Source organism: Giraffa tippelskirchi, chromosome 11 (genome assembly GCF_054371585.1).
Source record: "Giraffa tippelskirchi isolate mGirTip1 chromosome 11, T2T-mGirTip1v1.2.pri, whole genome shotgun sequence".
Lineage (NCBI taxonomy): Eukaryota > Metazoa > Chordata > Mammalia > Artiodactyla > Giraffidae > Giraffa > Giraffa tippelskirchi.
This window is the reverse complement of record NC_137285.1, coordinates 143,620,703-143,644,164: the sequence shown is the minus strand read 5'-3', so window position 1 is coordinate 143,644,164 and position 23,462 is coordinate 143,620,703. Positions and strand designations below refer to the sequence as shown.

The 23,462-nt window shown below is 38.2% G+C and overlaps 1 protein-coding gene across 7 annotated transcripts in view; it reads right to left on the bottom strand.

Moving 5' to 3' along the window:
- The window catches only part of HSD17B12 (hydroxysteroid 17-beta dehydrogenase 12), a 162,317-nt gene that overhangs the window by 86,328 nt on the left and 52,527 nt on the right, over positions 1 to 23,462 (bottom strand). For all 7 annotated transcript variants that reach the window (XR_014069645.1, XR_014069646.1, XR_014069647.1 and 4 more), the window contains 2 exons: positions 20,326 to 20,372; positions 17,324 to 17,399 (listed from right to left, as the gene is read on the bottom strand). Coding sequence is in view for 2 of the 7 variants with exons in the window: in XM_081544991.1 (XP_081401117.1) it covers positions 17,324 to 17,399; positions 20,326 to 20,372 (123 nt within the window). In the remaining 5 variants the exon portion in view is untranslated. The remainder of the gene's footprint in view (positions 1 to 17,323; positions 17,400 to 20,325; positions 20,373 to 23,462) is intronic.

Sequence of the window (23,462 nt, the reverse complement as noted above, 5' to 3'; positions counted from 1 at the left end):
AAAGGTTGACTTTTAGGGAAGAAAACATTTCCTCCTCTGAAGAGGATAAAAGTCTAGGTATATAGAGACATCGGAGAAGGCAATGGTACCCCACTCCAGTACTCTTGCCTGGAAAATCCCATGGACGGAGGAGCCTGGTGGGCTGCAGTCCATGGGGTCGCTAAGAGTCAGACACGACTGAGCGACTTCACGTTCACTTTTCACTTTCGTGCATTGGAGTAGGAAATGGCAACCCACTCCAGTGTTTTGCCTGGAGAATCCCAGGGACGGGGGAGCCTGGTGGGCTGCCGTCTGTGGGGTCGCACAGAGTCAGACACGACTGAAGCGACTTAGCAGCAGCAGCAGCAGCATATAGAGACATATGCTGAGTAATTGGGTCCTTTGGTAGAAGGAAACAATAAGGAACAGCAGAGAAGGTGTGGGTCTCCAGCAATGGTTTCCAAACTTCACTTTCAACAGGTCTTTTTACCAAAAATCCACAGAACTCCATGTACAAAACCGATCAAAGCAGAGCAGCCAACACTGAAGCAGAAGGAAGGCCGGAGCCCCACCCATGAGGCTGCCCCTATCTTACTGCAAGTCCAGTATCCAACTCCACAGACCACAACTAAAGACACACAAAGGATGAGTAATGGCCTTTAGAATCTTCCATGCCACTCAGAAATGGAAGTCCAAAACATGGATTCTCTCTATACTCAAGACACCTTGAGAATCTATATTAATACCATAAAGGATAACTTGGGGAAAAGGGGCAAATAATGAGAAGTGTCACCTAGGAGTGGAAAGAGAACTAGACCTGCTGTTAGTTGGTCTGTAATTAAAATTTACACTGCCTACTATGTGACCTTGGGTAAGCTTGCAGGTTGTCCTCATGATGGTTCTAAGAATCAATTATGAATGTTTATTTCACTATTTATTAAGGAAATACCTCAAATATTACTAGAAGACTATTTGCTTTTAGTCAAAGCTTGTTTTAATATCAACAGTTTTATATAGTTACGTTAGGGTTTTCCTAATTCAAAGTCCTCCTTAAATACAGTTAGACATGGCTTTATCTTAAAGAAAAAGAATACATCCATTCAATCAAAATGCTCACACACCCTTTAAATGATCCAATGATAATAAATGTAATAGGCAACTGCATTCAAAAACAGTCATAATGCAAATTTAGCTTAGCCTGTTCTTTGTTCTCTTGATGCTACGTTATTCTGACATTAAGCTTTTGAAATGTACCTCCCCAAAGGTTATCATTCAGTTATCAGCCACACCATTCAAAGTATATTTAAGAGCATGGAGGTAATGGAAAGTACAGTGCAAGAAGCCAAAGATCTGAGCCCTGTCCACCTCTGCCATTAATTAGCTATGACTTGGCTTCTCAGACTTGGTTTCCATATTAATAAAATGAGGGTTTTAACCCATCAGTGGTTCCTAAACAGAGATGCCCTTTTAAAAGAATGTGGAGTGTGCTTTTCAAACCAGACATACCTAAACATGATTCTATGTATTCCACAAAAGTGAATATATTTGTGGCTTAATATTTTAATCAGTTACTGAAAAGTGATTGCATTTTAGATCTTATACATCTCTATAGCATTAAACAGAATGAATGCATAATAAAAGCTGACTCTATAGCAATATTCTATTACTAGTACACTGATGTTATAAAATATTAATTCTATTGTTTTTTAATAACAAAGGAATAAAGTAATTCAAAATTTATGAAATTTCCTGTCAGTTTTAATGGACTCATCTTCTCTTTTGATTCCAGTATTAGATACAGCAGTAGATTATCTAAATTGGATTTGTAGTTATTTTAAAGATCAGCATATAATATAAATTATACATTTAATAACTGATGGTATAAAGAGATTATTAAAACAATAGATAATTGACAAGAAAACATAGAACTTCACTTGCCAGAAAAATCAAGATAAAATGAACCTTTTCTATAAAGCTTTCAAAAATACTTTCTCTCTGTGATGAAAAAGAAAGCAATCCCTATACAAGGCTACTGAACTTTATGTTTTAAAGAATATGCCTTTCTACAAATTCTTTTATTAAAGCTGAAGGCTGTACCCCAAATTACAATTATCCACTTAAAACAACAACTAACAATTTAGAAGTGGGAGGAGAAACACCAATTATCTATTTAAATGGGAGCCATTTCAGAACACCTTGGTCCCACATTTCCCTAACCAAGAAAACTGTTTCATACAAAAGTCATGGAACCATCAATAACACAACTGGAAAGACCACTTACTGTTTTAAAGAAATCACACCAACATAAGCAAATATTTTAATTAAGAGGTATAGCTAGTGTCTGGCCATGGTGCAGCACACGCCCACATGCCTAGTGCCAGCTGTAGAATAGCAACATTCAAGCAGCTGCCTTCATTGGAGATGCAGACCAGCACATGCTAATTTGGCGGAGCCAACTAATTGGTAGGTATGCTACATTTCTAACAAAATATCCACCCATATTACAGATGTTGTTCTCTGCTGGAGTAAACGATTGGTAACAAACAGTAATGAAGTTGAAATCAGCTACATTTGGTGAAATTGTTTAGTTGGACAGCTTTAGAACATGATCCTGCATTAGCTTAGAAAAACACTTGTGCCATAATTGGAACATCAGCTAAATGTCAAAAGCATCTTTCTGTGCAATATTAAGAATACGATGAGGTTTCATGATGACTCTTCAGCCAACAAAACAATACTTGCCAAGTGGACGCATTCCCTCCCTTAAGTCATGCCAGGCCCTGTGCAAACATTTGCAAAAGAACTGAGTCCTTTTTTCTCTTCAGTTTAATGCAGATCAAACATTTTTAGACATCTGCAAAGATAGTAATTATGCTTACCAGGAAATCTATAATGGTAGGGGGAAATGGGGAGGGGATCTTCTGCTTATAGCCATGATGGTGTAACAAAAACCACTTTACTCCGCCACTTTAAAGAAAAATGATAAAATATATGAAACAATGGTTTTTAGACACTGGACAACAGGCAGTTCAGGAGAGGAATACCTAATAAAAGGGAAATAAATAAGGTGACCCTTATGGTTGCCCTAGCTTACTGCCCAGTTAGGTTTCCTGGACTGGAATGAAGAGAGAACTCACATAGGTACCAGCAGTGTCCTTTGAGCTGAGGAAACAAGACTTGAGCACTTGGGAAACACAGAGTGTGTAGAATTAGCAGAGTGAAGAGAAAAAGGGAGTGAGAACAACGGCAAGAAAGATATATATATAGTGGATCCTCAACAACTCGAAGTCAGGGCACTGACCCCCCTACGCAGGTGAAAATCCGCATGTAACTTCACGGGCAGCACTCCACGTCTGCAGGTATGCGTCTACAGATCACGGAGCACGCACTGAGCAGTTCAAACCAGTATTGTTCTCTCAAGAGAGAGAGCTCTTCACGTTCTAGAAATTAGAGGGTGAGTATTTTAAAAAGAGGTAAGGAAGATATTTAAACAGATCTAAATTTTTATATAGAGAGAAAAACACAATTTCTGGATTAAAAAATATATACACTAAGAGGATTAACAGCAGGTTAGATACTGCAGAAAAAAGGTTAGTAAATGTAAAGATAAAGCAAGAGACACCATCCAAAATGAAATACAAAGAGAAAAGACATTGAAAAGAAAGATGCAAGAGCACACTGTCAGTGACTTGAGGGACAACTTCAGTCAGTTTAACATACTATCACTGAAGTCCTAGGAGAAGAGTGAGGGGTAGAAAGGATATCTGATGAACTAATGGCCAAAAGAGTGACAGCAGACTTCTTGTCAGAAACCCTGCAAACAGTGAAACAAATAGTTAAAGTACTGGGGGGAAGAAAGAACCTGTCAACTTAAAATTTTATACCCAGGGAAAATATATTTCAAAAGTAAAAGATTTTTTTCAGATACACAAAAAGAATGTCACCAGCAAACCAACACTATAAAAGAATGTTAAAGGACATCTTTTACACAGAAAAGAGAAAAAAGTCCTGATTGCAATCTATTTACGTGAAGGGATGAAGAGCATCAGGAATGATAATGTGTGTAAATATAAAATACTTTAAAAATAAATTTAATTCTCTTTAAAATACATTTGACTAAGGCAAAAGTACTGTGTTACACAGCCTATAATACACAGAGGAACAGAATGTATGGAAGGGAAGTATAGGATCCTCAGGTTCATATGCTACACATGAAGTAGGACACTGTGATAAGTTAATGCACCCTGCAAAATCAAAAGCAATCACTAAAAACAAACGGAAAAAGATGTACAGTCAATAAGCTAAGGAAGAAAATGATATGGAATAATAAAAACCAGGCTATTAATCCAAAATCAGGCAGGAAAGGGAAAGGGAAGTCGCTCAGTCGCGTCCGACTCTTTGCGACCCCGTGGACTGTAGCCTACCAGGCTCCTCCGTCCATGGGATTCTCTAGGCAAGAATACTGGAGTGGTTTGCCATTTCCTTCTCCAGGGGATCTTCCCTGACCCAGGGATCGGACCCTGGTCTCCCGCATTGGAAGCAGACGCTTTAACCTCTGAGCCACCAGGGAAGCCAGGCAGGAAAAAAAAATAACAAAAAAGCAAATGAACAGATGGGAAAAATTCAAGGAAATATATGGTAAATTTCAACTCAATTATATCAAAATAACACTAAATGTAATGGTCTGAGCATACCAATTCAACAGCAGAAATCACCAATGGGATAAAAACAAGACTAAACCTATGCTGTCTATAAGAAACCCATTCTAAATATAAAGTGCATATAGACTAACTTATAATAAAGACAGAAGAAGATATATCATGCTAACACTAATCAAAATAAAGTTGGACACAGTGGATTTCAGTGCAAAGAACAATACTATCAAGCAACAGTTTTAAATCTCAAAACACCTGTTCTTTTCTGACTAATAACTGCTCATTTAAATCTGAGAAAACTCAAAAATTAACAAACAAGGACAACACTTCTAATGCTTTAAATATGCTGAGGATTTCAGAAAAATCATTCTCAAAGAAATGATCAGCTCAAGCAGTGATGGAGAAGGAAATGGCAACCCACTCCAGTATTCTTGCCTAGAGAATCCCGTGGACAGAGGAGCCTGGTGGGCTGCTGTCCATAGGGTCGCAGAGTCGGACACGACTGAAGCGACTTAGCATGCATGCATGCATTGGAGAAGGAAATGGCAACCCACTCCAGTATTCTTGCCTGGAGAATCCCAGGGATGGAGGGGCCTGGTGGGCTGTCGTCCATGGGGTCGCACAGAGTCGGACACAACTGAAGCGACGCAGCAGCAGCAGCAGCAAGCAGTGACAGTTTAAAAAGTCAAACAGACATTCGACTAGCAACTAATAGTTATTTAAAATTTTACTAATATAAACTTTTGAAATATTTTTAATAATTGGTAAGAACCCAACTTCTCCATAAACCTCTAATTAAGGTAAATACTTGGCCAAATTAGAACTGGTTTTTTAAATATGTCTTCTTTCTGATTATATCACAGTACAAAAAATAATGCACTGTAACATTTCATTCTTTTAGATTTTAAATTTTCTACCCAGGTTTTACCAGTTAGATGTATTATCACTGTTTCCACACATACAATTGAAAGTCATGAATTTAAAGTCATGAAAATTGATGTCTTTGTTAAAGAGTTATTAGCTCTTCTAAGTTACAGACAATGTGGCAAATCATCTTATCTTAATCACTCTTCCTGTCTCCTGTGTACAACTTTTAAACGCCATCTCTGACAAACCTGGTGTCAAAAATGATTGTACTGCTCTGTAATGTCATTGAAAATAAACCTCTAAAACTCTTAATTGGTCTTAGGATACTATACTAGTATCATGGTGAGTTCAATAATGAGGAATGTTTGGTTAACTGGCCAATTTCTGAATACTAAAATTCCTAAAGAAAACTCTGATTAGGATATCAAGTTCAGTGTGGTTATGTGCATCATCTTATACTAAGAGAATACAGTTAACACGTTCTGAGTTACAGGTGAAAGTGTTAATCTGTCATCTAAATATATATGTATACACACACATACCTATATATAAATGGGCTTATAAAATATATTAAAGTCTACAAAGAAAGCTTATGAATTAAGCCATTAGAAACCAGTTGTTGCAAAGAAACTTGATCTTTGATAATATAATCTTCTCTTAATAAGAAGACTCTAAAAACAAGCCATTCTGTGCCTTCAGTTCCTAACCTGGCCAGGTTCCTTATCTATCCAGAACACTCTCACTTCCAAACAACCAGTTAACTTTTTGAGTTTTTGTGTTGACTTTTGTTGTGCCCTTGAAACATTTTTTTTAACAAAAGTTTCTTGCTTCTGAGAAGGCTAGATTTCACAATAATTACTATTTCTTGCAGCTATGCTTTATTTGAATTACTGTCACTCCAAACCAGGACAATAATCATTTCTTGTCTTGGGCACCTACGACTTATGCTTATGTTTTGCTGTAATCACTAGTCTCCTGGCAACTCTTTATGATACTGCCTGTGTAAACATAAGCCTCAAATTAAAAATAATAAAATTATTTAAGATATATTTTATATCCAAACTATCTCTGCTGTTTCCCACATAGCCACTGGGCATCTGAGCAAGGGGGCTATTAGGAAGAACTAGATATATAAGTGTATACTCTGTATCTTTAATTTAGCTTAACTCTAAATAAGAGTTGCCCTGTTTACCAAACCCATAATATGGGCAGATCCATGAAGTAACTAATAATGAGTATGGCTCAACACTTGTACATTTTTCAGGGTAGACAGAACATATTCAAGATCTTATGAAAAGGACTGGCACAGCAATGCAAACAATATGATTTCTAAATATTAAATACTCTTGTTAATTGGTGGCAGGTTTAAAACACACTTTACAAAGGTCCCAGGAGAGTTATTTATCAATGTCTTTAGTGTCCATCATAAGGCTCGTGCCCTCAGGATAATCACTGGCTGAATCATTAAGTGGCTGTATATTATACTCCAATAGGGGATTCCATTCTGACGCTGTTAACTGCTGTAATAAATTAACCAGAGACCATCAGTCTTATTAACAGGTGTTTTCTACTTTTCCTTCAAAAACGCCGAAAGGCCAGGCCATAAGCTGGAGGTGAGAAAACTGGGTCTCTAGGATGAAACAGTCAAACAATAAAGCCTTGATAAGGGCCTATATTAGTACCCTTGACTATTATGGACTCATGGGTCAGACTTCCTGTCCAGTGACCCACAGCACCATCAAGAGTAGACTCTTAGAATGTATCAGGGACCTAAGTCAGTATTTATAAGACTCTTTTATTCGAAAATCAGACACCTTGTAAAACCAGGCTGCTAACCCAAGATCCAACGGAAAAAGAATTAATTTTGCAAGACTGAATGGAACCCATGAGGGAAATTTAATTGGTTTTGACAAAACCTCTTTCTCCCTTTCTCACTAATTCTCACGGTGTCTGGCTATACTTGGGCATACTGAAATGAAACACTCTTAGAATGATATATTGCTCTGACCAAGCTCTCTGGATTCAGAAAAAAAAAAAAACATTCTCCGAGAAATCTTCATATAGCTTATAAAATGTGGCAGACTATATTTTCCAAATCAACATTTTATTTTCAAAAAATATCTCCCTTCCCACATGTTCTCCAAAGTTACCACATCACTCCCCCATCAAGACGTGGTATATTTTCCTCTTCGGTTGAATCTGAGACGGCCCACCATCGCTTTGACCAACACAGTACAGCAAAAGTAACACCACATGAATTATGAGAGTAGGCCACCAAAAAGACATCAGCTTCTGCCTAGTTCTCTCAGGACATGCACTCTGGGGAAAGGTAGCTACCATGTAAGAAGTCCAGCTACCGTGAGATGAACATGCTGGAGAAGCTACATGGAGGCACTAAAGTCAACAGTCCCAGCTGTGTCTAGTCTTCAGCCAAATCCTGCCACAGCAGCAAAGTGTGAGAAGCCATCTCAGATCTTCCAGACCAGACAACCACCCACTGAGTTATCACTGAGTGACCTCAATAATGCCCTGATGGGTAAAAGAACTGTTCCCTGAGTCTTGGCAAAATTCCTGACCCACAAAATTTGTGAGCATCTCAAATGGCTATTTTACTCTGGTAAGTTTGCATAGCTTGTTATGTGGCAATAGTAACTTGACTATAAACTAATAATTTGTTAGGTCAATTTAAAGATGGAAATCATATAGAAAATACAACACATACTCATTGGCCTTGTCTGCAAACCTAATCGGAACAATGGTCAAGTATTACATAACATGTCTTTACTGAGTTCTTTTTTTAAAAAAATATTTATTTATTTGGTTGCAACAAGCAGGATCTTCTATCTTCATTGTGGAACATGGGTCACTAGTTGCTGCATGTGGGATCCAGCTCCCTGACCAGGCATCGATCCCAGGTCCCCTGCCTTGGGAGCATGATGGAGTCCCAGTCACTGGGCCACTAGTGAAGTCCTGAGTCCTTTTACTTTACATGGTGATGTAATTATTTGTATAGGCTCAGTAGGAATCTACCTTTCTCCTACCAGGATATAAATTAGATTAAAACAAATTTATAAATATCACCATGCCAGAAATGTTTCATTTAACAGTACATCTCACTTAACTAGGCATAACAAACCCACAAGTAAGGAACAAGGATTACACTCCCATATGGGGAAACAAAGCTTCAAAGACCTGCCAGTAAACCATCCTGGTACCTCCTCTATGACTTGAAGGGAGTCTTATGGGGAGCACAGAATGTCACTTTCTGAAGGCCAACAACACTGAGTTATTTGGGGAACTTGGAGTAAGAGCATAGGTATTATGATCTTACAAATAGGCAAAATCGGTAGAGGCATACCGGATGGTCTTCTTGGTTTCTGATGGCTCATGACCTTGAAATCGGTGAACTCAAAGAGCAATAAAGATATTTTTGGTACTACAGAAGTGATAAAAGAGATATATGACTCTAGGGGATACATGAGATTAACTCTATTCCTACAATCATATGGTTCTAGCTTTATTAAAGATAAAACAAAAAGATCTTTATGTGTTCAATAATGTTTCATATTCCTTACATAGATGAAAAAGCTAAATACAGTAAAGCTCCATTTTAACAATATTGATGGCACATCAAAAAAACATGGATCCAACATGTTGAGTTAAATCTGCACTTTAACTGCACAGATGTGATCATAGGTAAAGACTAAAAGTAAAACTGATATTGTTCACCTTAACCTATTCCTCTGTCGACTATTTACAGTAAGATTTACCAGTAAGTTTTCAAAAGCTTTACATTTGAAGAAATAAAGTCATGAAATTTTGGGGCCATCCTAAAGGTTTTCACCCTGACATAAGTCACACAAAAGAGACATCATATTTGTGGTGACTCAGATGGTAAGGAGTCTGCCTGCAATTCGGGAGACCCAGGTTCAATCCTTTGGTTGGAAAGATCCCCTGGAGACGGGAATGGCAACCCACTCCAGTATTTTTGCCTGGAAAGTCCCATGAACAGAAGGAGCCTGGCAAGCTATAGTCCATGGGGTCGCCATGAGTTGGACACAACTGAGCGACTGCACTTTCTTTAATCAAAGACAGAAATGTGTGTTTTTGAAATCAAAGTTGATTAAATTGTATGCAATGAGAATTATCGATTGCCACATAATAATATGAACTATTAACATTTCCTTCTCTATATTCTATGAACCATTAAGTTGCTCTGAAAGCCAGCCTCTCTTGCACTGTGCTTTACTGCAAGTAAAGCACAACTCAACTCAGAGTCTGAAAATTATCCAGGAGTTTTTTTCCTTTGACAAATCAAAATCAATAAAAATACTTAATATATTCATAATCCTGGCTAACAATGATAATAAAATAAGCTTATTATATGTGTGATGACTTTCAGCTTGTCTTAATTCAACAAGTGACAGGTATCCTTACAAAGAACTGTAATTTCATCAAAGCAGTCAATCCTGGGAAAGCATTTAACCACTGCTGGAGAAACATTTAGTCCCCCACAATATTATATATAATCCTTTTAAATTTTTTTCTGAAGAGCTTTGATGAGTAGGCTGTCCTCCACGTACACAAGCAATTACATCTCAAGGCACAGAATCCCCAAATTTACATAATAACAGTAGAGAGAGATGGTAAGAGGGGCCCTGTTTCTCTCCACTTGGTTTCTTTCTCAGTCTCCTCCTTTCCTGTCTTCTCCTCCAGTGAGACAGGGAAGAAAGAAGGATGAGTTTACCCACTGGAGTGAGTTTAAAAGCTGGAGAGAGAGGGCTTCCCCGATGGCTCAGCAGTAAAGAATCCACCTGTAATGCAGGAAACGCAGGAGACATGGGTTCGATCCCTGGGTCGGGAAGATTCCCTGGAGGAGGAAATAGCAACCCACTCCAGTATTCCTGCCTGGGAAATCCCATGGACAGAGGAGCCTGGTGGGCTACAGTCCATGGGGTCACAAGAGTCGGACACGACTGAGCATGAGCAGGAAGAGAGACAAGTCAGCCTCGTTAAACAAACTTGCTTGACTTCTGTTTCCTGACTGAACTCTGACTTGTACAGAAACTGGTGTCAGGAGTGGAAGCCCAAAATACAGACCTCAAGAGACTTTACGTTGGCTTGATTTCATGCAGCAGCATCACTATTAATGATGGTTGCCCATCGTTCAAGTATCTACTGAAGAAGTGCCTTAAGAAACCAAGCAGCTCCTTGACACAGACATTTCAGTTTGGAAGAAATGATGACTACAAAGACTGGAAAAGCAAATCAAAACCAGAAGGAGACAACATCTCACAACTGTCAGAATGGTGATCGTCAAAAAGAACACAAATATCAAATGTTGGTGATGATGTGAAGAGGGAACACTCCTCAACTATTGGTGGGAATGTAAATTGGTACAGTCACTGCGGAAAACAGAATAGAGGATTCTCAAAACACTGAAAACAGAACTACGTTATGACCCAGCAATTCCATTCCTGGGTATATATCAGGAAAAAAAAAAAATCAATTTGAAAATATACATGTACCCCAATGTTCACAAGAGCATTATTTACAACTGTCAAGACACAGAAGCAACTTAAGTGTCTATCAACAGATGAATGGACAAAGAGGGAGTATACACACACACATACACACAAACACTAGTTAGCCATAAAAAATAATGAAAATTTGCTACATAGAGCAACATGCATGGACTTGGAGGATATTATGCTAAGGGAAATAAATCAGAGAGAGAAAATACTATTTGATATCATTTATATGTGGAGCCTAAAAAATACAACAAACTAGTGAATATAACAAAAAAGAACAAGACAGATAAAGAGAACAAACTAATGGTTATCAGTGGGAAGACAGAAGAGGGAAGGGGCAATACAGCGGTAGGGTATAAAGATATACAAACTACTATATATAAAATGAGCTACAAGGATATATTGTACAACACGAAGAATACAGACGGCATTGTATAATAACTATAAATGGAGTATAACCTTTAAAACTTGCAAATCACTGTACTCTGTACCTCTAACATATAATATCATCCATCAACTATAACTTCAATAAAAAAACAAAGACTGCGGTATGTGGCTTCTTCTGAATACACTGGGGTTCTAATAGAAAGAAAATGACAAGTTTGGGTCTTTGAGCTTTCAAGATCACATTTATGATCTGGATGCAGAGAATTTCTATGGCAACCCCAGTAAAAACTTTTATGTCTTATAGCCACAGAGCTCACTTCACTCAAATCCCAGATTTGAGTGTGTCATTTACAGAATTACAACAAAAGTTGAATTTCACAGACTCACCACATTTCACGGATGAAAGTGAAGCAGGATGAGAAAGAGTGAGACCCTGAGCCTGGAGATGAGGATATCTGGGTGGACTCTGTTGAGGCTAAAGAATCTTGACACACACACTGCCCCTGCAATGCTACTCTGAGCTTGCCCTACCAGGAAACAGAAATAGCTTGCTCTCTTGTTTCTGAAGAGATTAGCTTTCTCTGGCTTGAAAATCCTGTAAAAACCTCACCATAAATATAATGGTCATTCATTTGCAATGAAATGCCTCTTCTACTCAAGACCTAGCTGAGGAGGCCTTATTACCACCCAGAACATCCCTTATCACCAGCCACAACAGGGTTAGATACTGAAATTCTCTGGGAGCACAAGTACAAAGTTTAATCCATGAAGTAAGAACTTATACACAAAAATAACTGTCGAGTTTTTTTTTATACAATTGGTATAGATCTGATATGTGTTGGTAGAGATCTGGAAAAATGTATCGGTAAGACATCTGGAAAAATCTGGGTGTGAATAGATTCTATGAGTATTAGACTAAGGAAAACAAAATATAACACCAGATTGGTGGTGGTTTAGGCGCTAAGTCATGTCCGACTCTTGCAACACCATGGACTATAGTCCACTAGGCTCCTCTGTCCATGGGGTTTCCCAGGCAAGAACACTGGAGTGGGTAGCCATTCCCTTCTCCAGGGGATTGTCCCAACCCAGGGATCGATTACATGAATCACTTGTGAAAGATTTAGGATTTAAAGGTTAGTTTCTACAGCTGGAAAGAGCTCCAAGAGTTAACTTTGACTCCATGATGGTCGACATTTAATAAGATTGCTGTTGTTGTTCAGTTGCTAAGTTGTATCCAACTTTTTGCTATCACGTGAACTGCAGCACGCCAGGCTCCGCTGTCCTCCACTCTCTCCCGGAGTTTGCTCAAACTCATGTCCATCAAGTCAGTGATGCCATCCAACCATCTCATCCTCTGTTGCCCTCTTCTCCTCCTGCCTTCAATCTTCTTTTCCAGTTAGTCAGCTCTTGGCATCAGGTAGCCAAAGTACTGGAGCTTCAGCTTCAGCATCAGTCCTTCCAATGAATATTCAGGGATGATTTCCTTTAGGATTGACTGGTTTAATCTTGCCGTCCAAAGGATCCTCAAGAGTCTTCTCCAACACCACAATTCAAAAGCATCACTTCTTTGGCGCTCAGCCTTCTTTATGGTCCAACTCTCACATCCATACATGACCACTGGAAAAACCATAGCTTTGACTATATGGACTTTTGTCGGCAAAGTGATGTCTCTGCTTTTTAATATGCTGTCTCGGTTTGTCATGGCTTTCCTCCCAAAGAGCAAGCATCTTTTAATTTCAAGGCTGCAGTCACTGTCTGCAGTGATTTTAGAGCCCAAGAAAATAAAATCTGTCACTGTTTCCAATTTTTCCCCTTCTATTTGCCATGAAGTGAAGGGATCTGATGCCATGATCTTAGTTTTTTGAGTGTTGAGTGTTAAGACAGCTTTTTCACTCTCTTCTTTCACCCTCATCAAGAGGCTCTTTAGTTCCTCTTTACTTTCTGCCTTTAGAGTGATATCATCTACATATCTGAGGTTACTGACATTTCTCCCAGTAATCTTGATTCCAGCTTGTGATTCATCCAGCCTGGCATTTCACATGATGTGCTCTGCATAGAAGTTAAATAAGCAGGGTGACAACATACAGCCTTGTCATACTCCTCTTCCAGTTTTGAACCAGTCAGTTGTACCATGTAAGGTTCTAACTGTTGCTTCTTGTCCTGCATACAGGTTTCTAAAGAGATAGGTAAGATGGTCTGATAGTCCCATTTCATTAAGAAGATTCCACAGTTTGTTATGATGCACACAGTCAAAGGCTTTCTCGCAGTCAATGAAGCAGAGGAGATGTTTTTCTGGAACTCCCTTGCTTTCTCCATGATCCAAGGAAAGTTGGCAATTTGATCTCTGGTTCTTCTGTCTCTTAGAAACCCTGCTTGTACATCTGGAAATTCTCAGTTCATGTACTGCTGAAGCCTAGCTTAAAGGATTTGAGCATTACCTTGCTAGCATGTGAAATGAGCACAATTATATGGAGTCTGAACATTCTTTGGCATTGCCCTTCTTTGGGATTGGAATGAAAACTGACCTTTTCCAGTCCTGTGGCCACTGCTGAGCTTTCCAAATTTGCTGATATACTGAGGGCAGCACTTTAACGGCATTATCTTTTAGGATTTTAAATAGCTCAGCTAATAAAATAGTAGTAGTAGTAGTAGTGTTGGTCACTCAGTTATGTCCATCTCTTTTGTGATCCCATGAACTGTAGCCCGCCAGGTTCCTCTGTCCATGGGATTCTCCAGGCAAGAATACTAGAGTGGGTTGCCATTCCCTTCTCCAGGGGATCTTCCCAACCCAGGGATCAAACCCTGGTCTCCTGCATGGCAGGCAGATTCTTTACCATCTGAGCTACAGAGGCTACAACTTCTCATGGCATAATGTAGAGTCAAGAACCCAAAGGTTTAAGGAAGTAGAAATGTTGGAGTGGATCTATCATGGCAATGTGCACACACAATCCCTCCATCATCACATCCCCAAGAGGGCCCAGCAGATATCTCTTCACTAAAGCACCAACTTGCTTATTATATGGGCAAGAGGTCATTAGTGTAGCCCTTTATTAGTCTGCCAGTCATAAAATTCACTGTGTTGCTACAATATAAGAACTCCCTATTTTCTTTCTCCAGCTCCTTATTTATTTCCTTCATGGTACTTACTATAAATTGCAATTATTTGTCTTTTTTTGGTTTTACTATTTTTTTCCTATTTTTTTTTCTGTATCCTCCACTTACATATCATTCCACGAGAGCAATGACTACATATATCTTGTTCACTATTGTATCTTGACTGCCTAACATAGTACCTGCTACACAGATATTCAATAAAGATTTGCTGAAGGCACAAACAGAGTCAGTCTGTCTTTACCAACATTAAATTCTGGTCTTTCCTTCTTCTGGAATACATACGTTCAGGAAAACATGATCCCCTCACAGAATCTGAGTTAAAAACTTGTACAAACTTATAAATCTCCTCTGTGTATTTATTTTTTCAGCCTAGAACAGATGACCTGGTTTGCTGATATCACCTCTCCTAGTAAATTTATATTATGCCCAGAAAAATATTTTTCAAAATTTTCAACAACTAAAAAAAATTTTTTTCCTCGTAATAAAGGTCATTTCAGTGCCTTCACCATCTGTTTCTGCATGAAAAATGTTTGAACAGGATCTGTCTTTTTCCAGAATCACATTTCTGCCCACAGTCATGTGTCACCCCATATCACAAGTTAACAAAATTCTCAAATGCCATTAGAGTCTATCTTCTGACTCATGGGGCAATTTTTGTACAGCCTGGAGCACTTGCTGTGAGTGTCATGAGGAAGCTTTTCTTGCTTCTGTATCAAATAGGGGGTGGATTCATTCATAGTACAGCATTTCAAAATTCAATGTTCCATTTAATCAAATGCTTCTATTTTCAGCCTATGAACCTTTATTTCTATCAACTACTAAGTGCTTTCACTAACAGTCAGTTTTACATACACTCCCCACAAACATACACACAATATTTTTATCACTGTAAGACTTATTACACACATTTAACTACAAGTAACTAAGTAAGAAACAGTACTAAGATCCAGGCAATACGTTAACATCACCTATTACATTAAGTAAATACCTCAGACTCCTTAGTGTCATAGGAGCGCTCCTTAATTCAAATTCATACCTCAGCAAAACTGCAAGATACTGTATGTCTTAGATCTTCAAGGTTGCATTTACACAGTTGAAACTTTGAAAGTTAAAATCCTTAAATACCAAAGACTTACTGGATACCTCACTTTTGCAAGGATCTGTGCCCTCCCTCAACAGGGCTTTAAAAAAAATTTAATATGCTTTATATTACAAAGATCTGTTTTTCACCTAAAGTGTCTCAATGTGTAATCTGTCCAACAGGACCAACTATGATCTGAGTAGAAATAATAACAAAATCTACACCTCATAAGGTTGCTTGAAGGATCAAAGATGATACATGTGAGAGAATAAATAAACAATAACATACTATATAAATGTTAGTAGTAGATAGCAATGTTAATAATAATATGGTATATACAAACTTACATAATGTTATATGTCAATTATATCTCAATAAAGCTGGGAAAACAGAAAAATACAGTAGAAATTCTTTCTCTTCTGAATGAATTAGGGCAGTTTTTTAGCTGGATACTCAGAGAAGTCAGTTAAAGCAAGGAATTCTAGAAAATGATAAGCACACATTATAACCATTTTAACTGACACCATGAGTAAGTATAATTCATTCACCAATCCTCTGTGTAGAGGACCAAGTTTTTATCTGAATTTGGATCTGCTGTCTGGAATTCTAGTCTTTCTTACATATACAACACCCCCACACCCATAACGCATTATCTATAATTGCAGTTTCAGTTCTTATAAAATGCAGTAAAAACTTCAACACATATGAAACAGTCCAAACCGTTTTTTCCCCAATATCTTGCATTTTTCTTGTTTTCCCCTAAGTTGACAGCCAATTTCTAAAAGAACTTGCTTTTCTCACTTTTTTTCAGAGCATTCAACTTAGTTATCGTCCTCTCCCTTTTACACTAACAATTCATCAGTGTACAGAATGCTTAATAACAAATGCACCCGGCGTAAGTAAGTCTGAAAACAAATAAAACTGACTGTTAACAGGTAAACCATTAGACCCATAGGAATAGAAGTACACAGGCATCATGCTGAGAAGCCTACCAGCCACAAAGAGCATATTAGGAACATGAGTTAATACATTTTACCAAGGAAACGCATAGCATTGGTTTAACCATCTGGTTGGTTAACGAGATGTCAGTTGAAGAGTTTTTGCCGTATTATAATTCAGGTCTCAAGCACAGCTGTCTAAGAAAAAAGTCCAAAATAGTTTCTCTCTCACATGTATATATGCTACCCTTCGGCATTTTTCCCCAGTCATATATGATATACGTTTAAAGACAATGATGTCAGGGACTTCTCTGGTGTCCAGTGGTTAAGACTCTGCGTTTCCACTGCAGGCGTGCAGGTTCCATCCCTGGCTGGGGAACTAAGGTCCCACGGGCCACACGGCATGGCCAGTAAATAAAGATATTGAAGTCAAAGAGTAAAAAAAATGTTAGAAGACTTAAAAGGAGCAACAGAAAAGGAACGCAGATGTTTAAGGAGAACATAATCAGAGAATCTAATTCTTCACAAAAGAACCTAAATGGGTCAGTAAAATACATTTTAAGCAACTTATAATGGTACTATATTAATTTGAAAAAACTGATCCACTTTTGAAACATCCCATTAACAGCAAAAAAAAAAGAAAAGAAAAAAAAGAAGCTTTCTGAACCATAAATAAATACGTTAATGCTAGATATCTGCTTGAAAACATTAAATGTAGACTACCTGTACTCCTTTTACGATTATAAGGGGAAGGGTGATGTGAGAACTTACTTATCTCACTGGAAACTTGGTTCAGTTTGTCCTGTGATCTGCTGATAAGGACAATCTTCATTCCACGCTTTGCTAACTGAAACAATAAAAGAAGATACCGAACAGCTGAATCACATCTGTGTGTTTCACCTTAAAACGTAAATTAGATACAGTCTCATTTTAAGAAAATCTGACCCATATGATAATTCAAGTTAAAAAACAAATACACCCCCGAGTGTAATGCATGGGAAAACCAAAATGAAGACTTTACAAAAAGATTCCCCAAAGAATTATCTTTCTCAGTCAAGCTAGCGTATAAAAGTCAATGGGTTTTAGAAAAAGGAAGACTTTTATTTTGTACCTGCCCATATTTAATTTTTTTAATCATAAGTATCTATTACTTCTTTAATTTAAAAATTAGCTTTAAAAGTTTTTGTCTTAGACTGGATACATGAATTCTGTAGAACTGGCAAAGGAAACTACAGTTAAAATGTTGGGAATTCATAAAAATAGAATCAACTTTAAAGTTTTTATTTAAATACTATACTTTATGGACTACAAAGGCAAACTAAGATAGTTAATTGGGTGACTTAATAAAGAATTTCCTGAGGAATACCTTCTGTGTATTTCCCCAGTGCTGTGTATAAGTACTGCACAGAATGAATAAGATTTATAGGAACATGGTTTCTACCCCCAGAGACCCATAAATATAGGGGCAGAGGAAAAAACACTGATATACACAGAATTTTTAGTGAACTACTACAGATGGTATATAAATGAGAATAAATTATGTGCTCTGAACTATAAATGATTTAGTAAACTAATTTTCCAGTCCTAAATCCTAAAGTCAGCTTTTATTAAGTAAAAAGTGGTATAGCAAATGAGAAGATACGGAACATCTTTTTATAAAAAATAATTAAGATTGGTAATAACTTGCTGAATTAATCTCTTATAAAAAACACTATAAAAAACCCACGAATATATACCAAGAGTTCTTTTTTTTTTTTAATTAATGGGGAGAGGAAGAATGAGGAAAAGATCCTAACTATAGAAAAATGGATCTAATATAATTGTAAAAGAAAAGATACCATTTAAAAATCACCATTTTTAAACTACCCTAGCAATAACTAATTCAGGTAAAAATCAGCAACAGATGCTGGGGTGGAAGATTGTTGAGAAATGAAGTATGCATACAAAGTATCATCCCACAGATTCCTCATTAATTACAAAGGGGGAAAAGGTACTTTTATAATGGAAAATTATGGTAGAGAGCATCTTAATAAGTGATTTATCTCAACATAATCAATAAAGGAACGAATGGACTTCTTGTGGCTCCTGATAAGATAAACTCAAAAGAATACAGTATCACCTGTGTAACATTCCTGCTAAAAAATGTTTATCACCTGTGCAGCATTCCTGCTAAAAAAATTTAATTTGAACCGAATCATGAGGAACTGAGCAACTGAGTACACAGGCACACAATCACGAGGAAACAGTCAGAAAAATCCAAACTGAGTAACCTACAAAACAACTGGCCTGGATTTTTTCCAAAATGCCACTGTTATAAAAGAAAAAAGGCAAAAAAGCTGGGGCGGTGCGAGGAGGGGCTCTAGCGAACTCTCCTAGTCAAGAAATATGACATCTAGATGCAATGCATAATCTTTAAATGGATTATGGAATACAAAACGCTCTATAAAAGACATTATCGGGGTAACGGGGAAACTCGCATGTGCGTGTGTACTGTACACTAGCATGGTGTCAAGTTAAACTTCCTATCCCATGTGTGATTGCTGGACTGTGGTTACAAGAGTGAACGTTCTACTTCTCAGAAGCTTCATGCTGAAATCTTCAAGGGTGAATTGTTACAATGCCTCTAAGTCCCAAATAGTCCCACTAAATTATAATGATAAAGTGAGACAGGGCAAAATGTTAACAACTGGTGAATCCTGATGAAAGGTAGAGGAGTGCTTGCTGTATTCTTCTTGCAACTTTTCTGTAGATTGTGTATTAAAAATACAGGGCTGAGAAACCAAAGGATTTTTTGAAAACCCTTTTGAAAGGATAAATGAGAGATTCAATGGATCTGCCAGGATCTCCATCACAACCAGACAATATCTCAGGCTACTGGTGCCTCTGTGGAACTAGGACTGCATGCCTTAACAGCACAGCCAATGCTTCTGGTCTGTAGAGTTTTGTTGAAACTGTTATGATGTCCTCCCCTTCAGTTACATTACAGACAACTGGAATCCTCTGAGGGTGTCTGTCAATATCTGTCAATCACAGTCCTTCTTGTGAAAACGATACCATGGGCTAATCTGCAGATTTAATCACTCTCTAATAATTTATCTACCTTTTGGAAAATAATCCAAAGCAATTAACTTTAAAGACTGAAAACGTGTTAACCCTGTATGCAAGACATCAAAAGAATCACAGATAAATAGAACAGTATTATGGACTCTATGGGAGAGGGTGAGGGCGGGATGATATGGGAGAATGACATGGAAGCATGTAAATTATCATATGTGAAACGAATCGCCAGTCCAGGTTCAATGCATGATACAGGGTGCTCGGGGCTGGTACACCGGGATGACCCGGAGGGATGGGATGGGGAGGGAGGTGGAAGGGGGCTTCTGGAAGGGGAAAACATGTACACCCGTGGTGGATTCATGTCAATGCATGGCAAAACAAATACAATATTGTAAAGTTAAATAAATAAATAAACGAATTAAAAAAAAAGACTGAAAACGGTCCATAGTTACACAATATAAAATAAAATTACACTAAAATGTTCACAATTCCAACTTACCAGGAAAAAACGTTTTAAACACATTATGCCCCAAAATTTGTTTTAAAGTTGTTTTTAAGCATAGTATTGCTAACGAAGTTGAAACAAAGTACCTCCATTATATTGTATAATGCTCTATTGGTACTTTTAACTTCAAAATAAAAATCACTGTAAGAGAGCATTCTATATTTGTTCTTATATTTTTATACCAAAAAGAAAAGTCTTAAATATTACTTACCTCTTCTGCATATGATTTTCCAATTCCATCAGTACTACCTGTGACAACTGAGAAAAGAAAAAGTAACAGTTTAGTTTCAGAATCACAATGTAGAATTTATCACAGTTAAGACCCACCAATTAGACACAAGAGGGCCTGTGTGATACAGCTGACCCTTGAACAACACGGCTTCAAACACCAAGGATCCTTGTATATGCAGATTTTTTCCAATATATACATAGCACAGTACTACATGATCCAAGGTTGGTTGAACCCACAGATATGAAACCTCAGAAGCAAAATCTCAAGATACTGAGAGCCAACTGTCAAGTTATATTTGGATTTTCAACTGCATGGAGGATCCATGATCCTAACCACCCGTGCTGCTGATGGGTCAACTATACTTTGATGTAAAAGATGGAGCAATTACCAGTGGTTCAATATGCCAGCAGGTCTGGAAAACTCAGCAGTGGCCACAGGACTGGAAAAGGTCAGTTTTCATTACAATCCCAAAGAAAGGCAATGCCAAAGAATGCTCAAACTACCGCACAATTGCACTCATCTCACATGCCAGCAAAGTAATGCTCAAAATTCTCCAAGCCAGGCTTCAACAGTACGTGAACTGTGAACTTCCAGATGATCAAGCTGGATTTAGAAAAGGCAGAGGAACCAGAGATCAAATTGCCAACATGCACTGGATCATCGAAAAAGCAAGCGAGTTCCAGAAAAACATCTACTTCTGCTTTATTGACTATGCCAAAGCCTTTGGCTGTGTGGATCACAACAAATTGTGGAAAATTCTTCAAGAGATGGGAATACCAGACCACCTGAACTGACTCCTGGGAAATCTGTATGAAGGTCAAGAAGCAACAGTTAGAACTGGACATGGAACAACAGATTGGTTCCAAATCGGGCAATGAGTACATCAAGGCTGTATATTGTCACCCCACTTATTTAACTCATATGCAGAGTACATCATAAGAAATGCCGGGCTGGATGAAGTACAAGCTGGAATCAAGATTGCTGGAAGAAATATCAAAAACCTCAGATATGACACCACCCTTATGGCAGAAAGTGAAGAAGAACTAAAGAGTATCTAGATAAAAGTGAAAGAGGAGAGTGAAAAAGTTGGCTTAAAACTCAACATTCAGAAAACCAAGATCACGTCATCCAGTCCCATCACTTCATGGCAAATAGACAGGGAAACAATGGAAACAGTGAGAAACTTTAGTTTTGGGGGGCTCCAAAATCACTGCAGATGGTGACTAAATTAAAAGACGTTTGCTCCTTGGAAGAAAAGTTATGTTCAACATAGACAGCATATTAAAAAGCAGACATTAATTTGCCAACAAAGGTCCATCTAGTCAAAGGTATGGTTTTTCCAGTAGTCATGTATGGATGTGAGAGCTGAACCATAAAGAAAGCTGAGTGCCAAAGAACTGATGCTTTTGAGTTGTGGTGTTGGAGAAAACTTGAGAGTCCCTTAGACAGCAAGGAGATCAAACCAGTCAAACCTATAGGAAATCAGTCCTGAATATTCCTTGGAAGGACTGATGCTGAAGCTGAAACTCCAATACTTTGGCCACCTGATACGAAGAACTGACTCGAAAAGACCCTGATGCTGGGAAAGACTGAAGACAGGAGGAGAAAGGGACAACAGAGGATAAGATGGTTGGATGGCAACACTGACTTGATGAACATGAGTTTGAGTAAGGTTCAGGAGTTGGTGATGAACAGGGAATTCTGGCGAGCTGCAGTCAATGGGATTGCAAAGAGTCAGACACGACTTAGCAACTGAACTGAACTGATACTTGAATTCTGTCATCCCATCTTACTTTATTAGCTGGAATATTTCCATAGAGAAATGACTCCTTATCAGTTATTTGATTACAAATGATACAGAGTTTGCACAGGAGCACAAGATAAATGTTGGATTTTCTTCCCTCCTTTATTTACTAGTTTTCAAAATAAACTGGTTCTCTGACACCTCTCAAAGGTAACTTATGTGTTTTTATGACTGTGATTTTGTTTACAAGAAATGTTACTAACTCATGTATTTAAACATTTGTACCAGAATCCACCTATAGGAAATTAAGTATCACATGAAAGTTCCTCCAACCTCATTATCAATTCTGTTGCACATTTCTGTAACTTTTCATCTTCTGAGTATTCTGGAAATATGAGGACCCAAATTTTACACTGTATTCCTGTCACTGATGCACTAATGTTTCATACATGAAGGATAAACATTTTCTAATTGTTTCCAAATGTCTCCTTTTCCTTTTCTCTGTGGTAAACCTGTGCTCTCTCCCAGATCCCCAGAACCTCATCTCCATGCCTCTTTCTTCATAGCCTGTTCAGACTCCACCAACTAACTCCACTGTTCAGATCACTTTAAATGAATCCTTTCTCTCTTCCACATCTTTACATGCACTTCTCTTACAGCACATACCGCTCTCTGCTTTGAAATGCATTTCCTTACACATACATGTCTTAATGCTTCTACTGCATTCTAGGCTCCTTGCCATGTGACGTGCTCAGTAGACGTTTGCTGAATGCTCGAATGATGCTCACAGTTAGTTGCTCTTACAAAGTACAAAACAAGACTTAGACAATTTCCCTGAGACCTGGTTTCTCAAAGTTCTTCATGATACAAGTACAATACCTTATACTCTCCTAATCTGTCTGCCACTCAACCTGTCTACTCACAGAGCCTTTGGTACCTAGATTATTCTGTTTATGCTCAACAATTGTGGAGCAAGCAAATCCTACATGTGATTACAGCACTGAATCAATGGCAACATCAGACTTTCTCAGATTCAGTTCAGTTCGGTTCAGTTCGGTCACTCAGTAGTGTCCGACTTTGCGACCCCATGAATTGCAGCATGCCAGGCCTCCCTGTCCATCACCAACTCCCGGAGTTTACCCAAACCCATGTCCATCGAGTCAGTGATGCCATCCAACCATCTCATCCTCTGTTGTCCCCTTCTCCTCCTGCCCCCAATCCTTCCCAGCATTAGGGTCTTTTCCAACGAGTTAACTCTTCGCATGAGGTGGCCAAAGTATTGGAGTTTCAGCTTCAACATCAGTCCTTCGAATGAACACCCAGGACTGATCTCCTTTAGGATGGACTGGTTGCATCTCCTTGCAGTCCAAGG